The following is a 20,824-nucleotide window of genomic DNA, read 5'->3' as shown; positions in this document are numbered from 1 at the left end:
GTGAAAGCGACGGACAATCGGCTCATGAGTTCTATTTGGAAAGCCACAGATGCTAGCTAGGTGCTCAAGGAAGCTTCGGGAAGTTCAGGCGGCATTATCATAGCCTGGAGATCCGCGCATTGGTCCCTTCTAAATAGCTCGGTGGGCTCTTTCTCAATCTCAGCTGTTCTTAGGAACAACGTATCGGGTTCTGACTATCTCATTTGTTCGGTCTACGGGCCCACCAACAACAATCTGAGGAGCGAGTTCTGGAAAGAATTATATTCTGTTTGCCAGAGTTTCAATGGCCCTATCTGCTTCACCGGGGATTTCAACACCATCGGGTTTTCGACAGAGAAATCTTTTGGGAATTCACCAGGGATTTCAACACCATCAGGTTTTCGGCAGAGAAATCTTCTGGGAATTCCTCTTGTTCCCAGATGACTGCTTTCTTTGATTGGATCGATAGCAATAGCCTGATCGATCTTCCACTTTTAGGCTCCCGTTTCACCTGGACTAACGGGAGGTTGGACCCAATCTTGTGTAGATTGGACCGTTTTATTATCTCCGCTAAATGGCTGAACCTTGAGCCTTCCTCCTCTCAGTCAATCCTTCCCAGGACAACTTCTGATCACCGGCCTTTGATCTTATCGGCTGAGGAGGCAGACTGGGGCCCGAAGCCGTTTCGATTTAACGTTTCTTGCCTTCATGTGACATGTTTTAAATCGATGGTCATTGATTGGTGGATAGAAGCCCAGTATCAGGGCTACGCGGGCCACAAACTTTGCTGCAAATTAAAGTTCCTGAAAGATAAACTCAAGCAATGGTCTAAAGAGGAAAAGCATCGATTGGAGCAGGAGTTGGATTTGATTCTTATGGAAATTAAGAAGATCGATTCTCAAGCTGAAAGCAGTCCTATGTCAACCCAATCTCTGGTGAACAGAATTCAGTTAGTTCAAGCTCTCTCAGCAAAAATTTATCAGAAGGAAATTTCTTGGAAACAGAAAGCCCGTGCGAAATGGATCAAGGAAGGTGATAGGAATACGAGCTACTTCCACAACATTGCTACAATTCAAGCTAAAGTTAACCGTATTAGCTGTATTACTTTAGATGGTGTCTGGACTGATGATAGAGACACGATCAGTAGATCTGCGGTATCTTTCTTTCAAGATCTCCTCCAAAAAGAGAGTTGGGCCAGACCGCGATTGGACAACCTTCCTTTCAAATGCATCAGCGAAGAAGATGGCAGATTTTTGGAGTGTCGTTTCTCAACGGAAGAAGTCTAAAGAGCCGTGATGGACCTGGGTAGCGATAAGTCTCCTGGCCCAGACGGGTTTCCCATTATCTTCTTTCAGGCGTTCTGGGACCTCCTCCATGAGGAAGTGTTGTCCTTCTTCAACGAATTCTTTGATAGAGGAATATTGTCAACAAACATTGGTGCAACTTTTATCGCGCTGATTCCGAAACGTCCGGGAGCCTCTGAGTTCAAGGATTATAGACCTATTAGTCTCATTGGTAGTTTGTACAAAATTCTGGCTAAGGTGCTCGCCAACAAATTGAAGAAAGTAATTGGTTCGATTATAAGTCCAAATCAGTGTGTTCATCCCAGGAAGACAAATTACTGACGCTGCACTTATCGCCAACGAATGCCTTCACTCCACCTATCATTCAAAGAAGAAGTTTATCCTCTGTAACTTGGATATGGAGAAGGCGTACGATCACGTGGATTGGGAATTCCTTCTCTACCTGATGAAGCGTATGGGCTTCGGTGACATTTGGAGACATTGGATTGAGGAATGCATCAGTTCTGCCTACTTCTCAGCCGTTTTAAACGGATCCCCGAAAGGATTTTTCAAAAGTTCTTGCAGTCTTAGACAAGGAGATCCCCTTTCGCCCTTGCTCTTCCTCATCATTGGCGAAGCCTTATCTGCTATGTTCCTGAAAGCTCAAACGGAAGGCATCTTCAGGGGAGTTCAAATGAAAGGTGTGAAAGATCCGCTATCCCATGTCCAATTTGCGGACAACATCCTAATCTTTTCTGAAGCAACTCCTGATTCCATTGCCAATCTGTGTACGGTGATCAGATGCTTTGAAGTTGTTGTAGGTTTGAAGGTGAATCTATCTAAATCCAAATTATTTGGGGTCAATTTGGATGTCCAGGAGAATGCAGAGTTAGCTGATCTTATGGGATCGTGTCTCGGGGTCCTTCCCAACTGTTTTTGTTGGCCTTCCCTTATGTGTTGGGTAGCCCAAAAAGCAGCTATGGGAAAAAGTCTTTCAGAGATTCTGTCACCATTTAGCTGGGTGGAAGCATCGTTACCTTTCAATTGGTAGGAGACTCACGCTTATTAAAGCCGCTTTGTCCAGCCTTCCCACCTACTTCATGTCTCTTTTTCGTTGCCTAGCTGCGGTCCTCAAGTCCATCGACACGCTCAGACTCAACTTCCTCTGGAGTGGCAAGGTAGACAGGAAGAAATTTAGTCTGATGGAATGGAGAAAAGTCTGTAAACATTTTAAAGATGGAGCTGGTATCAAGGATCTTAGACTGATGAATCGGGCCCTTTTAGGTAAATGGATCTGGAGACTTGGATATGAAAAGGATAGTCTATGGAATATTATTATTAAAGGAAAATATGGGAAATTGAATGGAGGCTGGTGGACGAATGACTCTTCCCTATATAGGGCCTCTGTGATATGGAAAGGAATTTGTTGGATGAAAGAAGAGGTCACCCGTATGACCGGTTTTGAAGTGGGCAAGGAAGACTGTATTTGGTTCTGGTTAGACACTTGGATAGGAGATGTGCCGCTGAAGGACAAATTTCCTTCCATTTTCCGGGTGGCGAGCAAGAAGAACAACTTCATAGTTGATAACTACTCCCTTGTAGCTGACAAGGCTGTTTGAAATGTCCCCTGCAGGAGGAACCTTGAGGATTGGGAAGTTGATCACTTCGTGGAATTGATGCAGTTCATCCAAGACGTCCCTCTTAATCAGGCCCGCAACGACAGCATCATTTGGAAAGCTGATAAGTCATCTGTTTTCACGGTGAGGTCTTTTTTTAAGATTCTATCGGCCAACAATGGTACTACCCCCTCTCAACATCCCCATTTTATTTGGAAATACGCAGGTCCTCCAAAGCTTCAGGTTTTCGGTTGGCTCGTTGGGAACAATAGAATTCTTACCCTGGATAACCTTAGGAAAAAAGGAATGATTCTCCCGAATGTCTGTTTATGCTTTATGTCCTCTGAGGAATTGGTAAACCACTTGTTGATCTACTGTTCTTTCGCCTTTTTAGTATGGTTTGCCATTCTTTCTTGTTTCAAGATTAGTTGGTGTTTTCTTAAGGATGTGGACACGCTCCTTAAAGCCTGGCATGGGGTCAGAATAGGCAAAATCAAATCTAGGATCTAGCGGACGGGAATTTTGGCGGTTTGGTGGGTTCTTTGGATTGAAAGAAACAAGAGGTGTTTTCAGAATGAAGCGAAGCTCTCCCACTTAGTTTCCTCCTTTGTTAAATGTTTCATTGCTGAATGGGTGTCCCATAGGGAAGGGATCAATGTATATCTTTCTTTTCTTCTGTCTTAAGGGTCTGCCTCCTCAGCAGCTCCCTTCTTTTGTGTTTTTCTATCTTTTAATACAAGTTATCTTTCAAAAAAAGAAAAAAGAAAAAAAAATAATCTTAGATTCAGATTACTTCAAACCTTTGATCATGACACTCTTTTCCTACAAGGCTGGCCCTAGCCTAGCCCTGCAGGGTTACGACCAGGGTTGAGGCCTTTTTAGCCTGATTAGGGCTAGCCCCGGGCCACTTCCAACCGCAGGATGTCCCAGTACGACCCCTACTAATCCCTAGAAGGCTTATTTGGGATCTTCGACGAGGACCCTTTCTTTCTCTATGCCATTGTGTCTGAGGAACCTAGTAGGCTTATGAGAGTCTGGTTTGAACCTCTCGATATCTCCTCATCAGTTTATTGATGATTCTGTTCTATTCCTTTTCTTTGTTCATTACCCAAGTGAGGCTCTTGCGATTAATCCTTGGATGCTACTAGGCTATGTTAGGGCAGCATGTTTGGCCCTGTTTGGATGACGGTTTTAAATGAGTACCAAGTTTTTCAAGTGGACATGTATGGCGCATGACCAAGAATTCAGCAAATCCATACAGGTGGCTCAGTGGAGTGGCATAACTTTCAGGATAGGGTACATGGCGGTGACCCACCTAATGAATGCCTCAGACTGCTCCCATGTGTGCCATGTTGGCACATCACATGTAAAAGGGAAGGGGTTAACTTCCCATTCATTGGGAAATGAGGAATGGCATGAGAAATGGGTGAAATCATGCTTTTAAGGCCATTTGTCATTCTCGTGCAAAAGCTTCAGTTGTACCCCTGACACATCCATTTAACTCTAAGCCTGGGTGGGTATAAATCATTCAAACACAATCATGGGGTTGGTTTAATTGGAACAGGATTCATGTAGGCTGTAGCTGACCCCAATTAATTGGGACAAGGTTTAGATGATGACGATGATGATGGGGGTTGGGTTAAGTATCATTATTAGAGTATGGGTCTAGGAGATTGGGATGTAAAAAGGCTCTTTGGCTATCATGTATTCAGGGTTTCCTCTGCATTAGAGTACAATGGGCATTGGGTTTAGGGAGGAGATTAGATGTAGAGTCAGCATAGCAGATGTAATAAGGTTGTTGAAAGATGTTTGGTGAGTGGAGATGTCTTCTGTTAGTTTTGGGTTTTTGCTAACAGATGGAATCTGTACAACATGGTTGCATTATGAATGGGAATATTAATCTTAAATTAATCATAATTGATCATCAGTTACAATTTCTGTTATGTTTATACGAGGTGATCACATTTACAAAATATCTATTTGCTTCCGTTGTTATCAATGATTTGACATGAACACGGTAAAGATTTCTTAGTGAGTGTGAAAGAACATTGTCTGATCAACGAATTCTATCTTGGATCCCTTTCCCTACATGTAGCAATGCCACATTGTTGGGTTTGTATGCAGTTGCTTTACATTCACCCTATGAGTTAGGACTGCTACTATTCTCTATTATTACTTCAGTAAACCACTTCCATGATCAAGAACTTCTTGCATGATATGTCATTGGTGCCATATGTTTTCATGTGGAATTGCTATGATATTCACAAGCTCTTTAACTTGGGTGGATAAATGCATTTAATCTAAAAAAGGTTTGCAATATTCTATTATGTGTGTTCAGGTGTCCTTGTTGCATTTAGCTGATATCACTGAAAAGGGTGTTACATTTCAGGTAATTCTTTTGTACTGCTAAAATGAACTTCCAAGAGGTGCACTATTATTGATTTGTGTGATTTATCAGTTGCGATTTTATGCAGATATATCCATTTTGTCTTGAAATTTGTAGCTTTTATCTTCTGATTTCTGTGTTCATAGGAAGCTGTCTTCAAAATTTATTCACAACAACAACCACTGTCCATTCTATGCTTCTCTAAAATGCTTCTTCAAGGAAATGCAAGTTTTGATGATCTACTATTGTGTCAAAAATATGAAGTAGCATTTTACTGGAAATGTGAATCGACAGGGATATGGTTTCACTTGCCAAATATATCAATTTTAAGCATTGATATCTTTGAGAAGTAAACCACAATCTCACAGAAGGAAAAAGGTCTTCTTTTTCCATTAGCAATTAATGAACATATATCAATAATCAATGCAGCCACCTATTACGGGAGGGAGTTGGTATACATAACCAATGTCAGAGCTTCTTCGTCTCTGCCATTCTTTGTATTTCTGTTGTGTTACTTCTCACCTCAATTCAACTGTTAGGACATAACAACAGATCATTTTACCACCTAAAGAATGAGTGGAAAGGTCTTTTATTTATGTACCTTTTTTTGTTTTTGAGTTTTTTGCGTATGGCTCCCTCCCTTTTTCCTATGCTGTAAATAGGCTCTCATGTATGCATATTTGTAAAAACCCCCATCCATTTCGTCCTATGGGTGCAATTAACCCTTAGGTTACTTTTTCTAACTTAAATAGCAATGCCGTTAAGTATTTTTCATATAAAGACAAAAACGCCACTGCTCAAAGATTTAAAAAAAAGGCACTTAAAAGAGGCTACAATTCCAGCGGTCTGAACAATGTGGTGCGAATGTACGGTTATAAATAGTGAGGGAGGAAATGAGCAGTGGTGTGCATTCAGTGGGGTGGAGTTTGCATTTATTGGATGGTTAGTGTTGTCTGGTTGCGGTGATTTTGGGCTATGGACTTGTCCACATGGTGGCCCATCGGATCAATGGTTGTATCATGTGAGTGCTTGTGAGCTTTGGTTGAGATGGTTGCTTGCTGTCACTGGCACCTTTTTTTTTCCAGAAACAATCCACCCCGCTAGAGAACAATTTTTTGGATTATTCTTTAGTATAACAGGAAAAAATGCCATGGTCCAAAACTACATAAAACCAATGTCTCTCTCTCCTGGCCATGAACATCCCATGCAGTGAAGCTAACGTCTCTCTCCCACAGCTAATGTTTTTATATTCTGGTGATTGGGGCTTGTCCTGTATTGATGAGGATATTTGATGATTACAAAAGACCTGGCTTATGTTGATAATGTGTAACTTCTGTTTGAATTTGTTATAGCATATATGTAACCCTTGATTAACTTTGTTCCATATACTCATTCCATCTGTAAGTTCAAAGGTCTTATTCAATATGGCTTTCAGAAAAGTTCTCTCCCAGATATGGCTGCTTTTTTGTTCATCATCTCTTTTTGGTACAGATCTGCATAAAATGGCAGGCAATAGATCAAAAGGTCTTGTAGGGTTTGAATGTCTGTGCTCTATGTTCAAAGATGTGTGATAATTCCTCATTGACCAGGCAAAACAATTTCAACTTTCTTTACCAAAGAAAAAAAAAAATCTAAACTCGGAAACAAACTCAGAAGATAAAGACAGAAAAGGTCAGGTGATCTCTAAAAACGAAATTCCAAACAAGATATGTTATTCAAAACTTGTTAGCTCCCCTGTGAGTATTGGAAACCATACAGTTGAACTTGAAGCTGTCACCTAGAATGGGGCAGATCTCTCTAATCCCCCAAATAACAGTAGGGGACCTCCCTTCTCGACGACTGAAGGAAGAAGGGATCCCCGAGGATCCTAACAACTCTTAACATGAACTTCAAAGCCTTTGTGTATGCTTTGTATCATCACCGATCACTAGTGGAACAACAAAACAGGTATTTTCTAATGCATCCTTATACACCACTGTAGACTAATATTATGTCATGGATAAAGAGCAAATTAGAACTATCTCAATGTTTGATTGTTTTCCTCATACTACCCTCTTCTTTTAATAAGAAATGATGTTATTAAGGAAAACAGACAAGAAATGCCTTGGATACACCTTTAGCCAACATGTTGGCGTTAGATATTGCCTCTTAGGCACTAACCTAAATGAGGTGGAAGTCAATAACATACATTTGATCTCATTGCATTAAATAAACAATTCCAAGGACAAGGAAATGACTGAAGACCCAAGAAAGTGCAGATTTCAAGTAACCTTCTGGGGCCTGCGACTCTAGAGAGCCAAGGAAGCGATGGTCAACTCCCCCACCCCACAAGGAGTGGAGAAAAGAAACTTGGTTTGGCCCTGATCATCTCTAACAAATCCACCCCCGGGGAATTAGCTGGGCTGCCAAGGGAACTCCTGTCAACATTAAGCTTCCACCACCATGGGGGAGTGACCCAGGCAGCAGTATTATTGGATGGCTTTTTTTTAGTCATACTACCTATCGTTTTGATCAATGGTAACATGAAGGGAAGAATGTCATATCCTCCCTGAACCTCACTTGTTTCAGCCGAAGATATCATGGGACCTCTGAAGACAATTATTACAAAATTGTGAAGTTTGTCTTTGTTTTTTTAAAGCTGTATTCTTCCTTCTTTATGTTCTCATGAACATCTACTCTTAACAATATGATTGTCCTATTGGTGAGATTGAAATGCCTTTATGGATGTGTGATTGGTGATGAGGTCCTTTGTTGTTGTACTGCTTCTTACCTTTTACATGTAATCTTGAAAGGCTTATACTATGAAATATGGCTTTTTTGTTGCTGCATTTTGACTGATGCCTACTTTCTATTACATGCATGAAATGCAAAATATGTAATGTATTATGGCAGTGTTTTCTTATTCAAGTATTCGACTTGAGAATTTGTTTTGTTAATCTCAGTCACCAGTTGATGGGAAGCAAATGCTTCTAACGCCTGAAGAGTCAATCCAAATACAAGTAGGTACATTTTGTGCACTTCCAACTCAATATTGGCATATTATGAGTTGTATGAATGGTATTGTTGATTTCTGTTTAATTTGTTATCCCTGATTTAGTTACATTGGTCTTCAACCAATATCTAACTCATTGATGTGGGACATCAATATCAAATATGATGTGCGAGATTTTAGGCTTAAGAGTTCAGAAACAATTACACAAATTCCATATCCTACATGAAAGTCCAAACATTCAATTAAGGGGAATCTATGTGGGTCCAGGCCTACACATGTTCGGCTGGATCAATAAAAATTATGAACCAAACGATACTAACAAATAAGAAATAATCATCCACACATGCACAATAATCAGTCCTTAATCCAATGGATTCACTAATTTTAACTCAAGGAACCATAGAGTGAAAAAAAGGGCAAATAAATTAAGGGTAATGCAATCTAGGGTTAGAGTTTATGAAAATAGGTATGAAAATGAGAAAATAAGAGAAAACCTGAACCAAACGACAGCTCCCGTGTGCGGACTGCGGCTCGGGCCTGACGCACGTGCGATGGGGGCTTGAATCCCCAAACTGCTTCCTTGACCCTGGTTGGCCGGGGGGGGGGGGGGGGGGGCCCACGTGGCGATCCGACGTGCGGTCGGGGCGCAATACTCCGTCGAAGTTTTGGCCCTCCTGCAGGGCCAAATTCTGGAAACTGGCTGTAGGGAGATGATCGGCTACAAAACAGTCGAATTTGATGCGAGAATGATCATAGAATGAAAGAATTATGAATGATATGAGATGTGGGCGGATTGGGATAAATGTGGCTTCGCACCACGGTAGTTAGCCCTTCGAAAAGGGAGGGCTTCGCACCCAGTTGAATTTTTTCCATAACTCAGAAACTCAGAGAGCAGAAAAAACACGTAGAAATTTTTTATTCAACTTTAATGCCTCAAAAGAACTACAAGGGGTGCCTATTTATAAGAAAACTCTATATCCCAAAACTTGCGTCATGTGCGCAACCTATTACTTGGTGATGAAGTAAACCAAAATAACAACTAATCAAAGAAATTTAAAGTGTTCATGATATTCTAAATAACATAAATAATCAAAACCTAAAATATGAAATCAATTCGACTAGTGGGCCCCGATCATGAGATCCCATGATGGGCTTTACTTGATTATCGGGCCCACTCCAATGAATCAAAACTCTGTCTTCTAACTAGGAGGCCCTCCCTAGAAGTCGTCATCGAGCCAGATCGACGGTGAGGCCATCCCTCTCCTTGTGTACGTGCGTAGGGGCGGCGTGCGTGTGCGCGTGATGTCCCCATCAATTCTCTCAGGCTGTGAAGATTTCGCCACTGGCGAAATAAAACTCCTGAACCACTCCAGGATGTCAGGATCAAGTCTCTGAAGCTCCTCCTCAGTGAGCCACGTGCTGTTTGAAGCTGGGCGTGACTTCCATTTAACCAGATACTTCTGAAACCCGCCGTCCGATGTTGAAACTATCTGATGGTTTAGGATATTCTCTATTTCCTCTCTAGGTGTGTGAAAGCTAGATATGAGAGGTAGATGCTTAGACGAAAGGTCGGGAAGAGTAGGTATGGGAGGTAGAAGCTGTAAAAATGGGCCGGGACAGGTAGATATGGGACTTAGAGGCTGGGAAAATGAGTCGAGAAGGGTAGGTATGATAGGTAGAGGTTGGGAAGATGGGTCAGGAGGGGGCCATAGATCAAGGGAAAGGTCTAGGGAATTAGGATGGTTAGGCGAAAGGCTGGACAATGCATCAATGGCCCCTTAAAATGCAATTAGATCCTCCACATTGAATGTGGATCTAATTCCCATGGAGGGTGGAAGATTTGCCACATACGCATTAGGACCGTTTCATTTTATAATTTTAAAGGGTCCAGCGCTACGCGTGTGTAACTTACGAACGGCCCCCGGAAGATACCACTTGGGCCTGATGTGGACCATCAAAGAGTCCCTTACATTGAATTCCTTGAAACATTTATGTTGGTTTGCAGAAAATTTGTAATATTCATTACTAGTAGTGATCTTCTGCCTGATTTCTTAATGCCATGAATGAATGGGATGCGCAAAAGACCAAATCTCATACTTGGAGAATGGCGATCCTCACTATTTGTTGGGCTGTTTGGATGGAAAGGAACGACCGATGCTTCAACAACACTCAATCTTCGGCTCAAGCTGTGGGATCTCGGGCTAAAAAACTTCTTATCGAATGGGTGGCCAATGTTTCTAGTCTTAAGGGTTGTAATCTTTTGTTTTTAGGCTTGTAATTCTCGTTTTGCCATCTCAGCAGAACTCCTATGTCTGTTTTTTCTCTTTTAATAAATCGTTGCTTCTGAAAAAAAATGTGATGCGCAAAAGACTCTGCAGTCTCTGACAGCCTATGGAAACAGTAATGACTTCATAAGGACTGAGACCTGTGGACCTATCGACATAACTATTAAACGTAAACTCGTCTGTAGGTATTACGGTGTTTCATGTTCTGGTGTCCTCCATATCCCTCCTAGGGGGAGACTCATCTGGTAGATCATCAGGAAAGACATCACGAAACTCATCTACTACTGGAATGACCTCAATGGGTAACTCCACACTAGCATTTGGTGCACTCTTTCTAGCCACAAGGTCGCATATGTTGTACCCTTCAAAATAGTGGTCTTGATGTCCCTCATGGGGTGGGTGCATGGGTGCACGCCCATAATTGATTCCTTGGCCAACTCCATTCATTGGTCTATCCTCCTGGCCACCTGCCTGAGATTGGACATCCACCCCAATGGTGGGGTTTGTCCCGGTGGAGGCCTTTAGTTGGGTAATGCGCACATCAAATTGATCAAAGCGCTGGTCTATATGTTGTTCCCAGCGATTACCCAAAGACTCGATCTGCTGGGACAGTTTATTTAATGACTCTAGCAGTTGCTCCATGTTTAGTGTAGGGTACAAGCCAAAACCATGGCCCGTGCGTGTGGGCATACACTTGCTAACTCCACATAAGGACTTTCTATGACGACAATATGCAACTAAATAGGACTAAATGATCCTATGAAACTCTATATGAGGGAAACTACGCAGTGCTACTAAAATCCAGCAACATAGTTGTCAAAATAAGGGAATAACAGAAAGTTACAGCAATGTGAATTGCTAACTTCCTGCTAACAGAAATTTCAGCAACTAATATCAGGGACTACGGTCTTCTAACAGCTATATTTGATGAACTGGATGCATGAAGGACTCAAACAAACTAACCCTAAACATGTAATGTATTCCCCTATAAGAACCCTAACAGCTATATGTGATGAACTGGATGCATGAAGGACTCAAACAAACTAACTCTAAACATGTAATGTATTCCCCTATAAGAACCCTAAGGTCTGATACCAAATTTGATGCAGGACATGAAATTCAAATATGATGTGCGAGATTTCAGGCTTAAGATCACGTTAGTTCAGAAACAATTACACAAATTCCATATCCCACATGAAAGTCCAAACATTCAATTAAGGGGAATCTATGCGGGTCTAGGCCTACACATGTTCGGGCTGGATAAAAAAAAATTATGAACCAAACGATACTCAAAGATAAGAAATAATCATCCACACATGCACAGTAATCAGTCCCTAATCCAAGGGATTCACTAATTTCAACTCAAGGAACCCTGGGGTGAAAAAAAGGGCAAATAAATTAAGGGTAATGCAATCTAGGGTTAGGGTTTATGAAAATAGGTATGAAAAATGGAAAAATAAGAGAAAGCCTGAACCAAACGACAGCTCCCGCGTGCGGACTGCGGCTCGGGCCTGATGCACGTGCGTAGGGGGGTTGGCCACACGTGCGATGGGGGCCCGAATCCCCAAACTGCTTCCTTGACCCTGGTCGGCTAGGGGGGACTTCAAACCCTCCAAACCTTGTGGCGATCCGACGTGCGGTCGGTGCACAGTGCTCCGTCGAAGTTTCGGCCCTCCTGCAGGGCTAGATTATGAAAACTGGCTGTAGGGAGATGAATGGCTGCAAAACAGACGGATTTGATGGGAGAATGATCGTAGAATGAGAGAAATATGAATGATATGAGATGAAGGCGGATTGGGATAAACGTGGCTTCGCACCACGGTAGTTAGCCCTTTGAAAAGGGAGGGCTTCGCACCTACTTGAATTTTTTCCACAACTCAGAAACTCAGAGAGCAGAAAAAACACGCAGAAATTTTTTATTCAACTTCAATGCCTCAAAAGAACTACAAAGGGTGCCTATTTATAAGAAAACTCTATACCCCAAAACTCGCGCCATGTGCGCAACCTATTACTTGGCGATGAAGTAAACCAAAATAAAAACTAATCAAAGAAATCTAAAGCGTTCATGATATTCTAAATAACATAAATAATCAAACCCTAAAATATGAAATCAATCCGACTAGTGGGCCTAATCATGAGATCCCATGATGGGCTTTACTTAATTATCGGGTCCACTCCAATGAACAAAAAACTCCGTCTTCTAACTAGGAGGCCCTCCCTAGACGTCGTCATCGAGCCAGATCGACGGTGGGGCCCTCCCTCTCCTTGCGTACGTGCGTAGGGGCGGTGTTCGTGCGTGCGCGTGATGTCCCCATCACTCATTCATGTAGATAATAATTGCAAGAGCCTGAAAGATGAGCTGCAATATTTTAAATGCATGGATGCTTGTGATACCACACAGAGAAAGCAGGCATAGAGTGGCCTCTTTTACAAGAGTTCATCTACCCATACATACCCTTCATGCTACTACATGTGCCAAACCCGTTAAACGAGTGTGACATGCATGCGGTGCATCAGGGTATGACCAGGCTCAGAAAGTTTGGTTCCTCATTTGGCATGGTACATGTGTACATTGAATATGGCCTGTAGGTAATTTTTATAGCCATCCTTTGTTTTGTACATGTATGCTCATCTGATGAGTTTGTTCAGCCTTTTTTTGGGCCAGATCATCTCCATGGTGAGCCCCAGCTGATGCACAGCACTGATGTCCAAACACATGCATTGTCTCATGCTTGTTGGTATCGAGGTGTGAGGGGAAGCTGAAATTGTTTGGGTCCAGTAGTGGGAAGGTCTGTCCTAGGGGCCTGTTTGGATAGTGGGAAAAGAAAAGAAAATGGATGACTTTTTCCATGATGGGACATTTCACGATGCTTGGGTAGCAAAGAGAGATTATATTTCAAAAAAGAAATCATTACCCAAACACCTTAGTCAGATTCTCACGCACAAGAATGAGGTAACAAATGTGAGAGCTTTATCAGATTTCCTTTTCCTATTCAAACAAGCTCCAAAATGGAGTCCATGGGACTCCATTTCTCATGGAAATCTTGGGAAACAATCACCGAGTAATCATTACAATGATTTCTTATCCTTTCTTTTCCCACTATCCAAACATGTCCTAAATGTTAGAAAGTGCAAATGCCTAGGAATCAGGTGTGAGAGTGACAACTTAGGTAGTGGGTTCCTACGAGGCTACAACTAAGGCCTCAGGGGGCATGTGGGCTTAACAGAGGCCCTTTTAAAAAAGATCAAGCACTTTTTGGGCTTTAGTTTTCAGGTGTGATTTCTCAAGTGTGAAGATAGTCTTTTTCTATTTCCTCTTTTCAGGAGGCTAAGCTTGTTTTACCTGTATTTATTTTATTTTACCTAGGGTGTATTAATATGAGATTTTAGGCTTTAAGATGGGACTTTGATGTTGCATTATGGAATCCACAATAAATACAATCTTATGATTTTTTTTAATTTTTATTTTGAAGGCCTTTAAAGCAATATACTTGACAATGAGTCGACTACAAATTTATTATCACCTATTAATCTTTAGATTTTTTTTGTGATCATTCCATTTTGATCTACTCTATTGAGAAAAGAAAAAAAAAGACCCACTCTATAACTGGCTTCAAAGGATCACTGTGACTAGATTTCCTCAACCATTACCAAACAATCTGAAATGTTCATTCCTTGCATCACTTGCCTTTTTACCATCCCTTTTTCTTTTGAATGGCAACTGAAACTTTATTAAAACAGAGAAAAATAAGAAACCAGCATCGCCATACAAAAAGACTTGGATGCAACTTGGCTTTTACCATCTTACAAATGGAAGTCTGAATCTTGCATCTATAACAATGTTGTCCAAGGTCGCATTGATATGTGTGTATAAATATGTAGGAACGTGCACACACAAGCATGCATATGCATTTGTGAAGTACATATGTGTATGCTTGAATATGCATATCATATGTATAATGATAATCTGGCGCTATTTCCCAAAATATTCATTCACACTTGAAAGGCCATATCAGGTTACCCCTTGGGAATGTTTTTCATTGTGCCTCACGACATCCACCATTAGATGAATGCCTTGGCTAGCATTTCCATGTACTGCCAAATCATGTTTGTTTGGGCTTGGCACGCGCCCTTAACTGCTTGCTGTTTGAACCTGGCATGTAAAATGTGGCCCATGTCAAGCAGGCTAATGTTTCCCCACTTTTTCTGCTCCAAATCTGAGGTTGAGATCAGAATGGAAGGTCCTATTCATATATCAGCCACAATTTTATGCTAGTGCATTATGTCAGCTTTGGAGTGCTGAACACCTAAATGTGCCCTTGATTTGCACCACTCACTTTCCAGAAATAATTTAGTGTTGAGTTAGTGAGCTTGCATTGAATTAAAGCAGGCAGCCTCTTTTTGATACTTCAAGGATCCTTGAATGTGAATTTTTAGATTTTTGGTTTCCATGTACAGCGACTCGGTTAATTTTCATCCAATAGAAGTATGTGATCTCTTATGTTCCACATGTTGGCATGGTTTGCAAAAACTTTTGCAGAATAAAATTGGAGCAGATATCATCATGGCCCTTGATGATGTTGTGAAAACAACTATTACTGGTCCTCGAATTGAGGAGGCTATGTATCGCACTCTTCGTTGGATAGACAGGTGTATAGCTGGTAAGATCTATTTAAGGAAACAAACATCTAGTCTCTCTCTCTCTCTCTCTCTCTCTCTCTCTCTCTATCCCTCCCTCTCTCTCTAGTTTTTAAGGCTGACCTTTCCATCTTTTTAAGCCTTGATGCATCAGTTAGAACTTTCAGTCGAATTTCTGCATATACGGGCAACTATTGCAGTTTTATCTTTCATCTCAAACAACATTATGCATGAGGTTTGGTGTTGAAGTATGTTGAGATGATTGCTATCGCTGCTTTTTTACCCCCTTAATTTATTCACATATTCTTTTATTAGTTACCAACTGGTATTTATGCTTATATTCATGTGGTCTTTTTCAAATTTTTTTCCCAATAAATGATGAATTTTACTAGAAGGGAAAAAGGAATAAGAAAAGTTTTACTGAGTGTCATCGTAAAATTTCATGATATTTGGTACAACAAAATGCACCCAAAAAGAAAAAAGAAGAAGAAGACTGGAATAAGAAAACTGAGAACTGCTATTGTTCATTTTCTTATGATGTTTTAAAATTTAAAAGACCCCCATTATTCTTGTGGTTCTATATGCCTCAGTTTCCACATGATAAGTAACATTGTAGCTCCTTAAAAAAAATTATTCCCTCTGTGGATTTGTTAGTTGTTAGAATAAAAAAACTCAAAAAACACATCATTGAACTTCATTTGCATGCCTGCTATCATCATCGTCATCATCATCACCATCAAGTTTGCCTTTCTCCTAGAAGTTTGGAATTGGCTTTTAAATGGTAGATTGGCAAAAAGTTGTGCGATCAGCTGCCCTACAGAAATCACCATCTTCTTTTACCTGGGCTCTTGGAACCATCTATGGCAGGCTCTATTCGATCCCACTCACATGCCAACGTGGTTCAAATATTGACCACATGTACGGTGGTGGCAGGCAAACAAGCAAAGTAGGGTCATGGATGGGCAGTAGCTAGGAAAACCTCCAAGCAGAAGGTGCTGAACTCTATAAATTACCAAATTTATGTAGATGAGTTGGTTCGATCTTGGGTTGCTGTCTGCACCCATCTCTTACAGTCGCTGCTTTTTTAGTAACAACTCTGATATATGTATGCATGTATTACTTTTTTATGGTGAACTTTTTATTTTTATTTTTATGACTTCACATCCATTGCTGAATACTTCCTCTTTTATTACTTGTTTTCTTGGGGTTTTCCTTCTGGTATTTGTTTAGGAAATCATTGATGTTTCGTGACTTTCTGAAAGTTCAATAGCTTTAACTGTTAGCAACCTACTGATTCTTGGAAGTTGGTGTTTGTCTACACCAAATAACAGCTCATGAGAGACCTAGTGAACAGAACTTATTTGGAATTGTACAGGGAGGATTAGATCCTGTCCTCAGGTGAATGAAAATTTGATCTTGAATTTTGACTCTTTCTTTGGAGCAATGAAACATTTTCTTTTCAACCAATAACAAGATGTTACCACCTTAAAAGATACCTTAAAAGACATGAAATGAAACTATTCTAATATGCTGTTTTCAGTCCTAAAATGTAATTTTCACTGGGTAGTTTCTTATTACTGAATCTATGATAATCTCTCGGTCTGCAGAGATATATGTGTGAGAGGCTTGGTCGATCGCAATTTGCCAGGGTATGTGCATATTTCTATCACAAGTTATGTATTTAAATCTAGGCTTAGCTGTATAGTTAGAAAATGCTTGTGAAATTGCTGAGATTTAAGCTTTGAATTGTACTTCCTCTTCTGTTTCATATGTTTGCAATAAATATATAAATAAATGATAAAAAGTGCATCAGATGCTCATATTTTGTTGAGCTCTGGAAAGGCAATTACGTTTTCATGTGTGGTTCTCCAATGGTTGCTCTTTGACTTGTCTGCCTATATAGAAAACTTTTAACATTTGTAACATAATGCAGCTGTGCATTCCATTCCTTTTACATTATTTTTTATTCTTTCTACCTGTTACAGTTTGTTTACTTCATCTGTACTTGTAGAAGAGGACTTATTGTGGACATTTCATCCTTTTGTCTAACAAGTTGCTAATAATTATTTAATAGATTCTCATATAAATTCAGCATTTGTGTGCATACACACCAAGGTATTCCAAAACGGCTCTGTAACGGTGGTTACGTAATGGCCATAACGGCAGTTATGTGACAGTAACGGTGGTAACTGTTACGTGTTCCAAGGTTGTAATGGCCGTTATGGAAAAATTGACCCATGACTGTCCTGTAATGGCCTTGTAATTGTCCGTTATGAGGCCGAAATAGGTTTTCTCAAAAAATAAAAATAAAATAAATAATGGCTGTTACAGCCACCGGTACCGTTATGGAATATCATCATACAAACCAATTAGGCTATTTTTGGATAGCATAGAAAGGAGAGTTGCAATTCCCACTAAATCTCGATTCCAGTGGGACCTCACTTGCCACATTGGAAAAGCATGGTAAAACTCATTTCGTATTGCGGAGGAACCCTGCAAAGCCGTGGGGATTGCTGCTTTCCTCACAAAGCCACAACTCAGATCCAACATGGCATGAGCAGGTCCTCCAGAATCAGATTTAATTGAAGTACTGATTCCTTCTTTTCTCATGTCCCATCACAACCTTAAATAAATGTTATTTATGCATGGCAAGTTCACCACTCGAATTTATATAATCAAGGAGCTGATGTAACAAGTTTACTTTTGTGACAGCTATGCTATTGGTGGTCTTTCAGGCGGTGAAGACAAAGATTCATTCTGGCGTGTTGTTGCTCAGTGCACTGCTGCATTGCCCGAGGATAAACCACGCTATGTTATGGTGCAAATTACTTATTTTATCTCATCATATGCATCTTCTGATAACCATGAAGGGTTCATTGAAGTTAAACAGCTATATATGATTGTTTGCTTCCTATTTTCCGCCTCAAAACTGAAATCCATATTATTTTGCAGGGCGTTGGTTACCCGCTTGATATAGTAGTTTGCAGTGCTTTAGGTGCCGACATGTATGATTGTGTTTATCCTACACGCACTGCCCGCTTTGGCACGGCCCTTGTACCTGAGGTATGTCTTTTACGAAGCTTCCTCATTCAGGCAATTGCTTTTCTGAGCTTTATCATGACAATTTTATGCAGGCCTCAACATGTCCCTTTTGAGGATTGAGGGGTAATTTCACAATCCTCCTCTTTAATGTTTCAGGGAGTGCTGAAGCTGAAACACACAGTAATGGCGGATGATGTTCGCCCGATTGATCCTACATGCACATGCATGGTATGTTATCTTTGACCCATTTTTATGGAAGCATCAACTTGAATACTGTATTTGTTCTCCTTCTGATGGTACATGTATGTGTTCCTTGATTCTCTCTGTAGGTCTGCAAGAATTACACGAGAGCTTACATCCATTGTCTTGTAACAAAAGATGCTATGGGCTCACAACTTCTATCGTATCACAATTTGGCATACATGATGAGGGTACACAGATTTCCTAACTAGTTAAATTTTCCTGCATTTCATGTCCTATTTTATGTTGACGGGTGAAACTCTTTATGATTTGCAGCTTAGCAAGGACTTGCACACGTCGATAATTGAGGGAAGATTTCCAGAGTATGTGGCCTTGGTTTCTAGTTTTAATTTCTGTAGTTGGATGGAGAAGTATTAGGTCAAGCGGATTGAGTTCTTGCTCAGACTTAACCAAATCAAAGGCTGATATCCTCTTTCCTTTTTTATTCTCCTCTTTGGCAGGTTTGTGTGTGGGTTCCTGCAAAAGCAGGTAGGTTGTGCACCCAAAGTAGTTCAGATATTCTTATTTTCATTTTAGGGTAATGGTAGGGTGCTGTGTATTATACCACAACTACGCTGTTGGGATTCTCCCCCACTTCCCACATGTCACATACAATAAATCCAAACCGCTCAAATAGCAGGAGTCATTGTAGATGTCTGATTTCTGAGTGGAAAACACATTTACATTTTCCCCTTTATATTGTGAGAGAATTTGTGGTCAATGCCTAAGACGAGTATAAAATTGTTGATGTGCAGTTCCCAAACGGCGATGTCCCAGAATGGGTTTGCAATGCCATGGAGGTCGCAGGCATTGATATCTCTTCCTGTTGTGCACTGTTCTCATCATCACGAGGCTAGCTACAAATACATTCACACAGAAAATACAAATTTAGGCGTTCTACATCTCTGCCTGTTTCGCTCAGCTTGGCAGCAAATTTTTTTTTTTTGAAAGTACACACGGCAGCATGTGTTGTTTTTGTTTTTGTTTTTTTTTGTTTTTTGCAATTATGGCAGCATATGTTTTGTAGCCAATATGCTGCTCGAGTAGAACCCAATCAAGCGCTGTCTTGTCTGTACTGCTGGGAATTCATCAAGAGCTGTCTTGTCTTTACTGCTGGGAATTCTGTATGATGCTTTAAACTTTTCAGCACGTTTGATGGGCATTATTTGAGGAGGAACAAAATTAAATGGAGAAGCTTGTTAGTATGAGGTGGAAATTGATAATTGTTTTCTCACCATATGCTTTTGATGATTTCATTTTTTTTTTTTTGAAGATGTCACTTGTCATTTTCTTAAATGTTGTGTGTCTTTCTAGGCCTCCTGTAAAGAGTTAAGAAGTGTTCGGAGTTGAGAGACATGGTTTAATCTTCTTGAAGCAATGGGATTTTTAAAAAAATAAACTTGGATTCTGTATACCGTTATCAAGTTTTTCTCTTGCAAATTTGGACTAAAAAGTTTTTCCCCAAGTGGAAATTTTCACCATTTCTCCTTGCTGGAAGGCAATTTCTTCATATTTGATTTTTTTTTTTTTTTTTTGAAGAGATGGAATTTTATTAAGAAAACTGCAAGCAAAACTTGGTGGGGAAAGAATACAAGAAGCCAAGAAAGCAAAAGGAGCCGCTAACAACTCAAAAAAGGCTGCAGCATCAAACAGAGACAGGAGCAGGAGTGGCAAACCACTCTGAAACCAGCAATCTAATGGAAAGCACTAAACATCAAAAGGAGAGGAAGAGTTACGAAACCATTTTCAATTCCTCTCGCCCCATATGACCCACCGTCACCATTTTGTTTATTTATTTATTTATAAACACACGCGCACACACCCCACACACTCACGCCAGTGGAATTTCACCACTTATGGGTAATTGAACCCTTAACCGGGTGTTGAAACTCCTGAGAGTCTGCCACCCAAGCAAGAGTAAGGATCAGGAGTCTGCCACCCAAGCAAGAGTAAGGACCCTGACCCACCGTATTGTTGGTAATGTAATAAACCACTAAGAACTCTCTTACTCCTGCCACCCCCAAGCCAAGCCCAAAGGAGGTCCATTATCGATCCGGGCATTATCCAATGCACCTCAAAGGCAGCTAAGAAATGGAACAAAGTAAAGAGGAATAGCAGGAACCTAACCTAGAAATCGACAGTGCTCACGTTACCAATTTATACAAGTGTTGGCCCGCAGTTCAGTTATCTGGACAATTGTACTGATGCAACCAGTCATTGATGGACTACGTCCCAAAAATCATCCAAATTGAGAGGATCCTATCCAATCATATTTGGCCTTTTTTTACTTAAATATGGGCTGCTGCTTTGAAGGCTACAAATTGATTGATAAAATTTCCTGGGGAGATGCTCATAACAAGGTT

At 40.6% G+C, this 20,824-nt stretch overlaps 1 protein-coding gene across 3 annotated transcripts in view; it reads left to right on the top strand.

Annotated features, from left to right (window-relative positions):
• The window catches only part of LOC131234504 (uncharacterized), a 31,398-nt gene extending 11,855 nt beyond the window's left edge, over positions 1–19,543 (top strand). For 2 of the 3 annotated variants that reach the window (XM_058231438.1, XM_058231447.1), the window contains exons 5-16: positions 5,217–5,267; positions 8,207–8,263; positions 15,082–15,202; positions 16,511–16,577; positions 16,787–16,828; positions 17,892–17,997; positions 18,132–18,242; positions 18,378–18,449; positions 18,551–18,652; positions 18,738–18,784; positions 18,923–18,950; positions 19,217–19,543. In XM_058231438.1, coding sequence (XP_058087421.1) covers positions 5,217–5,267; positions 8,207–8,263; positions 15,082–15,202; positions 16,511–16,577; positions 16,787–16,828; positions 17,892–17,997; positions 18,132–18,242; positions 18,378–18,449; positions 18,551–18,652; positions 18,738–18,784; positions 18,923–18,950; positions 19,217–19,318 — 906 coding nt within the window. In that variant the 3' untranslated portion in view covers positions 19,319–19,543. Of the gene's footprint in view, positions 1–5,216; positions 5,268–8,206; positions 8,268–15,081; positions 15,203–16,510; positions 16,578–16,786; positions 16,829–17,891; positions 17,998–18,131; positions 18,243–18,377; positions 18,450–18,550; positions 18,653–18,737; positions 18,785–18,922; positions 18,951–19,216 lie in introns of all 3 variants that reach the window. The other variant, XM_058231455.1, reaches the window with a different exon arrangement.
• Positions 19,544–20,824: the final 1,281 nt, after the last annotated feature.

The sequence above is a fragment of the Magnolia sinica genome, chromosome 2 (genome assembly GCF_029962835.1).
Source record: "Magnolia sinica isolate HGM2019 chromosome 2, MsV1, whole genome shotgun sequence".
NCBI lineage: Eukaryota > Viridiplantae > Streptophyta > Magnoliopsida > Magnoliales > Magnoliaceae > Magnolia > Magnolia sinica.
The sequence above is the reverse complement of the archived record's forward strand: the minus strand, read 5'-3'. Positions and strand labels throughout refer to the sequence as shown.